At 34.3% G+C, this 12832-nt stretch overlaps 1 protein-coding gene across 1 annotated transcript in view; it reads right to left on the bottom strand.

Moving 5' to 3' along the window:
- The window catches only part of CCDC178 (coiled-coil domain containing 178), a 221866-nt gene that overhangs the window by 65354 nt on the left and 143680 nt on the right, over nucleotides 1–12832 (bottom strand). Inside the window, exon 18 of the mRNA XM_062568544.1 lies at nucleotides 4094–4243. Coding sequence (XP_062424528.1) covers nucleotides 4094–4243 — 150 coding nt within the window. The remainder of the gene's footprint in view (nucleotides 1–4093; nucleotides 4244–12832) is intronic.

Below are 12832 nucleotides of genomic sequence, written 5' to 3'. Positions count from 1 at the left end.
TCACTAATATTTGATACTTGAACATTAAAATTTGGATAAATTTAAATTCATTGTAGCAGTGATCAAACACTCAAAAACGTATATTTCTGAGATAAAATATATTTCATTTTTTGTAAATGAAAGAAAATATGCATTTAAGTTCTGACCAGTAACTATTCAAAAATATAACACTTTGTAGTACAAAATTAATTAGGTAAGCACAGCATAACCTTAAAGAAAGTTATATAGCCATTACATCTCTACATTCATCTTAAATTCCTAAATATACACCCAGAGATAAGTTTACAAAGGAACCTTAGCAGATTCTAAAGTCTGCTGTAGAGTAAGAATACTGATTAAAAATCTTCAAATGCTTGGATGTGATTTACAAATAAAGTAAGTCAAAGGAAGACATGTTGAAAGTCTCACTAGACTCACTAGAATGACCAGAATGACTATCCCCATTTGAGTATAATTTGCTTTTTTTGTAATAAATAAAAAATGACTCCATACATCCTTGCAGAAATCAGGAACACTGAAATATTGCACATTAGTACTGTAAGTATAGATGCAAACAGAAAAGGTTTCCCGCATACACAGTTGGACTTATGTATGCCCACAACACATTTCTCAAATGCTTGTCTTAAAAAAACAAGATTTTCTGGTATATAAAAAGAAAGTTCTCCCTCCGACACCAAATTTATGTAACATGCTCTACAAATTAATATAGACTTACTGTAGCTTCTCCCTTGTTTTTCATTTTGATGGAAAAAAATGAACTCCTCCCCCAAATTTAATTCAATTTCATATTCTATTACCTTATTTGCCTGTTCTCCAGCTAAATGTTTTTCCAGTTATTTTTCATCTTCCTCTTCACTCTCCCTTTCTTCTGGAAACACTTTTCATACTATTCATTCCTTTCTATCTCATAGCAATTTATTCTCTAGCTGGATTGACTTATCTAAATTCCTCTCTTAAATAGGACACTACTGAAAATCAAGTAAGTTTCTCAAATGTGTTCTTGATGAACCAGTTTTCTTTCAGAAAGTGCTACTTCTCAAAAGCAAGACTGTTCTTTGGATCATCTGAGGCTTGTGGAGCATGACTAAGGAAAGGCTTTTTTGGCTTCACGTCCTCAAATAGCCTGTTGACCAGGGTTCAACATGCCATAGGACCAAACAGAACCATTTTAACCCAATTAACATTCCAAATGGAGGGAATGCAAGAAAGAAAATAACTGAAAATAATCCAGCAGTTATATTAATACTTATCTGGGCTACTGGAGACTCATATTTGTGCACTTACTTAAAAGATAGAAAGTTGAAACTTGAATGTGTTATCTTCCACTAGGCTACTACTTATTGTGGCATGCTAGGCTCTCCTTAAATATCCAAAGAAAAAGCTACTAACATAAAAAAATTGTTCATTAGGATAAGAAATCCATCTCATATGAGTAGCAGTAGGGAGAAAATACTACTTATCTCCTCCCAAGAGCATTCCCAGTATGCAAGAAGGAATTATCCTTTTATAGGTGTAGCCTCTCTATATAACAATGTATATCCCTGCTGTATCTAAATGTATATTCCTCAGTGCTCAGAAACTCCCAAAGTCATAACAAAACACTTCATGTTACCGATATGTTATTCCACCCAACATCAAAACCGAGCTATTTTTAAGGCTGAACAAAGCAGCTACTTAAAAGCCCAGAGCAAACCTACTTAATTAGCTATGGCAGCTGCTATTTCCAGTTACATTACTCCAAACAATGTAAAAATAGCAGTTTGCTTTTTATATCAATATTTTTTAAAAATAGCTTCTAATTTGGGGTGCATTATATATATATATTTATATCACATAAAGGGAAGAAAGTTTTCAGGATTTAGAGAATGATGAGTACACTTTCTTCTTGAATGTTCATGTTACTGTGATGCATACACACAGTACAGTAACTAAAAAATCATTACACCGACACTCCCACAGAACTGATTTTCTGTTGTAGTTATAATTCAATTATTAGCAAAGTCTAAGAAGAAAAAAATACTATCTTTTTATATGAGCTGTTTGTAATCAACACCTTTTTTCTTTTTGTCACAATTACTAAATACTTTCTGTATGGGATAATGGTAGAATTATTTTGCTGTTATAGTTGGACTAGTTATTCATTTTAAAAAAGAGCTATCAGAAAGAAAATAAGATCAGTTGTCACGGTAATTCTCAAATTAATATTGTGCATAGAATATACCTCTGCTCAATGGCACAGAGGACTGTCAGAAATTCTAAATATTATCATCACTAATTTCTACCACAAGCTAGGCATATGTGGTATAATGTTGAATATAAGCTCCTATAGAATAGCATCACACTCATAACCATTTTCTTCAGGAATAAGATTTTAAAAAGCCAAGCAAATGATTATGTAGCACTGCTGATGAAACTAGATCCTGTTGATATTACATTGCAATTTTGCTATATTTTACTATGTTTATTTTATTATATTCAAATTGAGAGTGAAAAAGCAATAATATATGCCAACTCATCTGCAGTTTTCTTTGTTTCCAGACTACCACTGAGATGCATTAAAATATCATCCATACTATACCCAAAAAGGTGAAATGTTGAGTGTGAAAAATTACAAAAAAATTTCAAAAATGTTATCAAGAAATTTTAAGTTTTGAAAATGTAGAAGATAGATATTCTAACACCCAAAGAGTCAGAAGTTTCAGATGGCAGCCTAATGCAGATACATTTTTTTTTAAATGTGGTAAAGAGAATATGCCCAAATTCTGCATTCAGGGAAAATATATTCAATTCTTTCTATAACCCAGCCATTTTAAGAAAACATTTTGATACTCATAGCACTGCCTCTACTATAATATTGACAAAACATAATTGACACTCATACGGTGAAGAGGAGATAATTTCTCATATTTTTAATATGTTAAATCTCCAACATTTTCCACCAAAATAGTCAGCCCTGTGAATATATGCTTAAAATTTGATTTGTTCTCGAAAGGGCAGCATAGTTAACTAGACTACTTTGGAAGGGATTTTCTTATTGATATTTGTCAGCAATAAACTGTATACACTGAATTTGAAAATTATACATAAATTCAAATGATACATGAGGAAACGCGCAGTTGATGATAACACATACAATGGACTGATAAGAGTGAAGCTTTAGCAAATAATTTGTATTTGATATCTCATTTATTTATTTACAGAATCCTACTCTGTACTTTTAGAAAAGGGACTAAAATATCAATGTGTCAGGACCTGATTCCAACATAAATGACCTAAGTTAAAAAAGATTCTTCCCTGAAACTGTTTATTTGGATTTAAGGTTTGTGGGCACAAGAATGATTTAAATGAATATTAATTTTCAAAAATACTAAAGTGAAAGACAATCAAGGAACAATGAAACTAAAATATTTGAACAACATTTTTGAATTGCTTATATTTGGTACTGATAGGCTCATATTTTGAAAGCTATCTATACACATAACAAAGAGCAACAACAAAGACTTTTTACATGAATTTACATTACCTGGAGATTTCCACAACAGTTTTTCAACATGTCACTTGACTCTTATTCCATGACACTTTTAAAAATATATATTATTTAGTATATGTTTTTGTAAATGTAACTTTAATCAACATTAGCTCAATGCCTCCATCATGTTTATTAAACTAGATTTTACTTTTTTTTCATTGTCATTTGACTGCTTTGTAAATTAAAGGCTTGTAGTGTCTGCCTATAGCTGTCATAAAACTCACAATTCCCAGAAAAAGCCTTCTATTAAGAAATTCTATGAAATGGTAAGGTACACTTTAATTACTTGGTAATATAGCTAGACACAAAAATAAATACATTTCATGTTAAACAGGGAATTATGAATTCTTGAATAATAAATTATGAATATCTTACATGAATTGCTCTGTAAAAGTTAAAAAAAATGGAAAATACAAAGAGTTTAAAATATCTATTAAGAAAATAAGAATTCATAGGTATTACTAGCACATATTCTACTGTTTTTAAGGAGCTCATTGAGATCAAAATAATTTTAGAGAGAAGAGAAATGACTACAGAATTGATGGAGTTATATTAGCATTTTACCTGATGATGATCTCTAACTGCAGCTTCCACTTTTATTCTACTATCATAGAGTACTGTAAGGTTTTCTTTATCATTTAAGTAGTAGTTCTGAAAGATATTGTATTCTTGAGCTAACCACAGATTTTCTTTAATGATTTGCTCCAGCGTAGCCTAAAAAGAAAAGGAATTTATTGCATTCCTTAAAAAATACTTTTCTAAAAAATAAAATTTTAGATCACTCCTGCAATTTTCTTGACTCAATCAGTTGTGAATATCTGCAAAATATAGATGACAGGACTACAGTTCCAGTGAAACCATTGGAAAACCTGCAAATGCATTTAAAGTGGTTAGAATTTTGCTGAATATGTTAATACTGTTGGTGAACTGTACTAATAAATTATTGTATAGAAAATGATATTGTAAATAGTTACAGTAGAAACTACTAAAGGGAATATATGTCCTACCTCTCTATATAAGCCTTCCTTCTGGATAGAATTTATCTTATTTTGATTGCAAGAAAATCCATCAAATTTCTCACTCACATTTTACTTTTCCAAATTCTCATTTTCAAAATTATTTATAAAACTGACATAAAGCAATATTCATGTCTTCAGGTAAAAATTCTACTGTTTCAAATTTGATTAACTTAATTTTTAAAGACTAATTATGTTTTGCCTCTTTCTTTGCCACCAGGTAAAGTTAAAGTTATTAGGCATGTTAGTTAGTTATTAGAAACATTTCAACTGCATTTACATCTTATTTTCTGGGTCATCTGAGTTTATAACCCAGATATAATACCTTAAATTATAAAGATATATAGTCTTTGATTTAACTCAATTTAAAATTTATTTTTATAAGGAATTCTATTTTAAATTTTGTCATTTTTCCATTAGCAAGCATTCATGGGGAGGGTAGCCCAACTAGACTATTACTCATACAGTTAGTTCAATATTGTAATTTCAGAGAGCTTTGACATTTACAAGTTTTTCAATTTCCACATTGAAATCTAACACCAAATAGGTGATTTCCACATTTCAAAATATTTTTCAAGTATATTTTTAATACATGTCTTTAAAGGAAATTATTAAAATATTTCATTTCATGCTAGTGATGACAGTGCTAGCTGGCACACAGATGAGATGTATGAAAGTAACCAACTGGCAAACCTGAAACTTAACGAATTTACATATGTTGTTGCCTATTATACTTGGATGGTATTTCTGTTAAGAAGGGATGCATATTATAAAGTGGAGGAGTGCAGGTAATTTTACAATTACAAGAGCGCATAGAAGTCTGCGCCAACTAACTAAGGCCAAAGGTCCCTGTGGTGGGTGTATGCCCTAATGCAAGGCAATATTTTCTTGTTATGCAAAAGCTACAGCCTGGAAGTGGCTAAAGGCAGAAGAGTTTATCTAAGAGTCTTGGTTGTATTTGGAGTCCTGTGTGCTGTGTGTACTCCTGCTGAAAAGCACAGCTAACACAACAGCCAAGCAGCTGGAGCACATGATGACATCAGCTTTGGATGAAGCCTGTCTATCCAGCAGCAGAGATGATAGACCACCCTGCAACTTGACAATCCCAAACTGCAAGTGAGATGCTCTCATGGGAGGTGGGGAGCAACCAGCTGTCCTAGCAGTTGGTTCACCAAGAAACCAAAGAAATGAATTGTAAATAATTCTAGTTGCATTTTGGGGAGAGGAATATTCAATATTACTCTGAGTATTTTCCTGTTCTCCTCCACTTCAACAGAGTACTATTTAAGTCAAAAGATGCATGTCTGAGGCACAAATATTAGCTTTTGAGCACAGAGTAGTTTAATTTCATTTTCCTACTTTCGTATCTGTGTTTATACATGATTCTGAGAAAATACGTGTAGAAACTTGGAATAGTTATACAACTAAATCTAAAAATTCTTGGCATATAGACCTGTCACTCTCTACATCACTAAATTATGAAAATGTAATGCATCTTTCAGAAACCTGAAAAAGTGAACATGTACATTTTAGTGAAGAAGATGCAATTACTTCCTTTATTAATCTTTAGGGATAGGTAAAGCCTTCTTTTCAGACTGATGCCTTCATTAACAAATATGTGATGATTGACATTAATGTGTTGACATTCAGTATCTGCAAATGACTAACTTACTCAGCATTGACAATTTTATAAATTCAAGGAATACAGGAAAACTACTGAAAAGTTAACTATTTGTAGAAAATTAAATCTATATGGTAATTTTCATCAGTATATACCCGAGTATAAAACCAGATCTATTATTTAAAATGGTACAGACCTTTTGACAAAGAGCAACAATATACCAACAAAAAAAAATCGGCCCTCTCCAGATTTATTAAGAGTCAGTGGCTACACCTATACATCTAGCTATACTAGTTGTTCAATTTGAAAAAGAGCTTTACTGCATAGCCTATGACAGCTGAGACAGTTAAAGTGAAATGGTTCCTTTTCTCCATTCACTGTTCTGAAAGTAGAGGATCAGAATGCAAAGAACATACATTCTTCAAATATGCAGAAGTTACTCACTGACATTTCTAGAGTGGACTTCCTAGAATGTAGACAAGAAAAAAGTTCTTTAAAGGCACTCTATGAAAGAGAGGAATGGTTAAACCAAACCACCAAACTCAGTATGTGAGAATACATGCTACACTTTCTTTTCCTAGTCTAGGAGAATAGGGATATGAATGTCAAAATTGACCTTAAAGATGTTTAAGTACAGGATCCTGAAATTTGTTTTATCTCTGCATCTCAGACTCCTGAACTCACATACTATATACTCATAAAAAGCACTAAGATCCATGTGTTTATTCTTCTCTTCAGCAAAACTTGAAATCAAAGACTTCTGATATACTAGTCTTCAGATGTTTGAGTTCTTCAAACATTCTAGAACTGATGGCTGAAATATAGGAAGGAATTTATGACATTTATCTGTTTTTGTCTGATTCAAATGAAGTACTTCCGGACAAAAGGAAGCATAATTCAGAGGATTTCTTGAAGGCTCTTAGACAAAATGAAACTTGAAGTCTTGTAGTAGAGAAAGCAAATTAAACTAGCAAATGGCATACTAAAAACAAATGAAAAAAGATACTTCTTTGCACTATATGTAGGTAAGGTGTGTAGATTCTTGTGAGTATCAAAAACTTGCACAGATTTAAAAGGAAGACAGAACTTCTAGGAGGACTATTAAATGAAAAACAAAATTGTTTTGGCTTAAGAGAGGGCTAGAGAATTGTTCTGGGGAAGTATTACAACATGGTTTCCTTGTTCTTATAGTTATCTCTGGACATTTGGTATCTGGGGCAGAATATACGGCTTTGATGGAACAATATGCTTTTATCTCTTTATGTGATCTTATTCAACACAGCAGCTTGGGAAGTATCTCCATCTTCCAGGGACTGCAGGAAGCTAGAACACTATTCCTCACTACACACATTTCGTGAAATATTCTGTCATAACATAAATCAGTATTTAGATAATAAAATATGTGGAACCAACAAAAAATTGAAAACAACAAAATCCTCCCCCCCAAAACTTGCAACTAACTTAGCACCAGTACTGCTGAACTACGTAATAGAAAAGCAGATGCAACACCACGCAACACAATGACAAATAATCAGTTCAATAACTCAGGATACATAGAAATTTCTTCTAGTAACAAAACCTTTGACTTCTTAGGCTGCAGATACAGATCACCACTAACTTAGTTTAACATAGAGGGAAAAAGAGAGCAAGGATGAAATTTAAAAACAGTCAGGGCATACTGCAGCTTGGTGTCTGCAGCACAGAGAAAATGTGTGTTTTATGTTATACCTGCATCCTTTTATGTGCACTAATACCAACCTTTTGTGTTGCAACTGATTCAGGAATTATTTTATGATTCCACATTTGTGCCACAAAGGTTTGTAAAGAATTGAAGAGACCAATCTTAGGATCAATGATTCTGTTCACATAATGATGTATCTATAAACATGATATAAATCCCTGTGATTTACAAAGTCAGTTATCAGTTTGAATGGCCACTCTGACAGCAGTGTTTTGTCAAAAGATAAGAACAATTGATTTTGACAATCAGGTGCATCAGCACAATAAACTAATTATTAAAGGATCTATATTAATTGGTTATACTACTTAAACTTGATGTTGTGAGGAATGAAATTGGTTTCTCCAAGCAGGAATGATTGTTTCTTTTGTAGGTAAGAAATATTCTTGTTGGAGAATAACTCATAATATGATCAGACAAAAGAAATAACTTATCTTAAAATTACTGTGTTCATGTGCATCCACTTCCCGTCCCCATAGAACTTTCCAGTAGCAGTTTAGTAAAGTTTTTCCAGCAGTAGCTGTTGCACACTGTATATTTCTCTTCCAAAGGCATAAAGAGCATGTTGATTCCCAATGCTACACATTCATCGTAACAGAGCTGACAATCCACCATTATGGAAAAGAAAGTTATTGTAAAGCAAGTAAAAGATTTTTTTCTTCTTTGAGGAAAACGTTTATTAGCACCTAATGTTTATTAGCAAGTAGTTTGGGTCCTAAAAGTCACAGAAGCCACAACTTAATTTGCATAACAATCACTGACTCACGCTCCTTACTTGGGACCTTCTGCTGATGCTGCCACCAGCATCTTCTGGTTCCTAAGCATCATGCAGCTACTCAGCAGATCTCCAGTCCTGGAACCCTGTTAAGGTGTGCTGTGCAAACACCTGAGTCTTGTATGAACAATCTCTAGTACAAGTCAAGAGATTTACCTTGTTGATAGCACATACTGATCTACTACAATTTGCAATACATTTGGATGGTCTCTGAGCTGAAATAGGTCTTCCTCTGCATCTGCTGCCAGTGAAAAAAACCTAACAACACAGAATTTTTTACACTAGCTCTTCTTCTGAAATACAGTGTCTTTTTACATCCACGTTATGAACTTTTGCTTTACTTTGTATGGGTGAAGACTTAGAAAATGCACCCTGAAGTATATATACAAACAGGGAAGTGAGAGTTCGTATTTTTAAATAACTTGTTAGAGACCATTTCATACAAACTAATTTTCTGACATTGCATTTAGCTTATCTGTGAGCAAAGGTAATGATAGTTAAAGTAGTCTTTCACTGATAATACAGTAGGTCAAATGATAATATCAATAATTTTGAATGAAGTAAGTTAATTCTTATAAGGGCTCAACTGGAGAATTAATATGGAAAATAAAAACAGACGTATTAAATACTTGCAAGAAAATTTATGTCCCTTTAATTTGTGGACGGCAAACTGAAACTGCTACTAAAATAATACCGGCAAACATCAAAGCAGACCTACCGCTTTAAGTATTACAGGTATTCCAAAATAAATAGACTATACAAGTATTTTGGGTCACATATGTAAGACTTTTGGGGTCACAATTTTTCATTCATTGATTTTGCTTCCATGTTTTTGTTTGTTCATATGCAGTCTTTTCTGGAGGACTTGGAATATGCAGGGTCTTCACAAAGTAATTTTTGTCTGTGGCTCATAAATCAGATTATATTTACACTATAAAGAGAATGTGGTTGTAGAATAAGATCTGAATGCTACACGATCATTCTGTATTCGTGTAGTTGTGCCAGTATCTGTGAATACATAGCTGCAGAAGATCTGCAAAGCAAACAGAAGACAATACTGGAACCATTAGAAATATTTAAGTTTATCCTGCTTCACCTTCTTCAGAGCCCTGGGAATGGAGTAAAGGCATGAATCTCAGGGGATCAATACGCCAAAAAAGCATTCATTATCATCCCTCAATTTTTCTCTTCAAAAACCAAAGGAAGAACTTTTTCTTTTGTCTTCGGTAACAATGTGTTCTACCCAAAGGACTTTCCAAAAATGTGGTTCAGAATTAACTGCTCCAATAACGATTGAACAGAAGTGAAGAATTTACTGCTCAAATGTTCACACATATGCAGAAGGATCAAATTTATTTTACTTTTATCTACTGAGGAATCTCAACTACAACAAAGGAGACTGGTCTCTATGTTGGAGTCATGGTTAAAAACGAAAGTCACCTCTTGCACCGATTTGAGATCAAGAACTGGAGAAGTCTAAAGACTTATCAATCCAAAGGCTTGAACTGATAAAGCAGAGACCCACCTCCAAGATCAGGAAACCTAACAGTAAATGGTATATAGCAACACTGATTTTTCAGAGGTGAATGAAAAACCAATGAGTAACTATCTAGTTGGGCTACATCCCATGAAGTTTCTTCCACCAAATTATAAAGTAGAGAATAAGCACATGTACAGTTCATGATAAGATGGTATGTTACTACTGACAGAATTTTGGAACATCTTGATGTGTGATCAAAACAACATATCAAAGAACCCCGAAGGGTCCTGGTTAAACACAAAGGCTTCAAATCTTTCTCTGTAGTCCAGAAGGAGGGAACTTTTTCATTGTAGAATCATAGAATCACAGAATTGTTGGAACTGGAAGTGACCTCTGGAGATTATCTAGTCCAATACCTCAGCTCAAGCAGGGTCACCTAGAGCATACTGCCCAGGGCGCTATCCAGAGGGCTTCTGAATATCCATGGATGGAGACTCCACAGCCTATCTGAGCATCCTGTTGCACTCTTCAACCTCAAAGTGAAGTTTTTCCTTATGTCCTTATGTTATGGAACTTCCTGTGGTTCAGTTTGTGCCCATTGCCTCTGTCCTCTTACTGGGTACCACTGAAAAAGAGTCTGGCTCCATCTCCTTTACACCCTCCCTTATGATACTTATACACATTGATAAGATCCCTTCTAAGCCTTCTTTTCTCAAGGCTGAACTGCCCCAGCTCCCTCAGCCTTTCCTCCTATGACAGATGCTCCAATCCCTTAAACACCTTCCTGTCCCTTTGCTGGACTTGATCTAGTAGCTTCATATCTCTCTTGTACTGGTGGGCTCAGAATTGGAACCAGTACTCCAGGGCTGAGTATGAGGGGAGGATCTCCTCCCTCAACCTACTGGCAACACTCCTCTTAACCCAAGATACCACTGGCCTTCTTGGCCACAAGGGCACATTTCTGGCTCATGATCAACTTGTTGGCTACCAGCACCCTCACATCCTCCTTTGCAGAACTGCCTTCCAGCAGGAGAGCACCCAGCTGTACTGGTATGGGGTTATTCCTCCTCAGCCACACGACTTTATATTTCCCTTTACTGAACTAAAAGAGGTTCCTCTCTGCCCATTTCTCCAGTCTGTCCAGGTCTCTCTGAACTATTTGAATTATTAGCAAACTTGCTGAGGGTGCACTCTGTGCCATCATATAAGCCACTGTTGAGTAAGTTGAACAGCATTGGACCCAGTACTGACCCCTGGGATATGCTACAAGTTACTGGCCTTCAGCTAGACTTCGTGCCACTGATCCTCACTCTGTGGAGTCCAACTTCTTTGAAAGATCAGAAATAACTATTCTGAAATTATTCTTCTAATGGTTTCATGAAACTTCAGAGCTTATTGCCTGTGCTCCAATAACAGATCTGCCAATTGCTACATTTACAGACTTTCTGTCAACTAACTGCCTTTCAGAACATAATGAATTTCTTCCTCCTGTCTGTCAGAAGTTTAAAACATTTGACAGGCTCCTACTCAACAGAGTAGTACCTAAATAGAACTACTTGACAATTAACTAACCTGAGGATAAGAAATTATTATTATTATTATTATTATTATTATTATTATTATTATTGAAAGAATGAAGATTGAGAGAGCTTTGTCTGCAGGTAAAATTTAGCCTTTAATTTAATGTTGTGATCAGTCATGATCACAAAGATTCAGAAGGAGAAAAACAATATTCAAGATCTGCAAGAAGCCACATTATATTTTCAGTTAGTATGTTTTCATGTTGCAAAAACATAATTTGACACCACTCATACATGTTAAACATATACTTTCATCAATAGGTAAATTCAAGGGATGTACAGGATACTGAAAAGTTTCTAAGTCTTGAACTAATACTAGATGAATCTCATGGTCTTGGTAAACCTCTTTAATAACTCCTAAAAAAAAAAGAGAGAAAAGAAAAAGCATTGGGATGGGCATTGAAGAACTGGTAGCTCATAAAAAGATAATGAACTGATGAAGACAGATCTTCATGACATCCAATGCCAGGATTGTGTTAGGGCCCAGTACTGATTTGCTGGCACCAGCTTGGATATGTCACTTAAATAAGCCACAGTGCTTCCTTTTTTGATATCATAGAAAGAGATTGGTATCAAAGCAGTGAACTGGAAGCACAAGCATGACTCCTTCAGGTAGCTGGGGTCACTGATTCCACCAGTAGTGTCAGGAATATAGCTTCAGAAAGCATAACAACAAATTAGCAAGCCCATAGAAGTGAAAACTAAAGAAGTATTAAAGCAAGCAGAACACAAGCTAAAGTTCAAAGACAAAAAGAAATTGAATAAATAACACTGCTGTTGCAAAGGATGTGAATGACAACAGACATTACAAAACAGAAGGGAAGAGCAAGCACTTCTTGCATTTGATGCAAACTGTAGAAAAGTGTAATTTCAAGAGACCTTTATTACAAGTTAATTAGAAACACTTATTATGATATACAATGCCAGTGAATCAGGCATTGATTGAGGAGGAGCTCATCAGATTCACTGGCTCTGAATGCTAATGGAGCAAGAGACATTCAAAGACCAGAGGAGCTAAAAAGCAAATTCTTTAAAGAGCTGTATCATTGATAGAAAAAATGCCTCTATATCACAACAAATGCTTACATTTTTT

The sequence above is a fragment of the Rhea pennata genome, chromosome 2 (genome assembly GCF_028389875.1).
Source record: "Rhea pennata isolate bPtePen1 chromosome 2, bPtePen1.pri, whole genome shotgun sequence".
Lineage (NCBI taxonomy): Eukaryota > Metazoa > Chordata > Aves > Rheiformes > Rheidae > Rhea > Rhea pennata.
The sequence above is the reverse complement of the archived record's forward strand: the minus strand, read 5'-3'. Positions and strand labels throughout refer to the sequence as shown.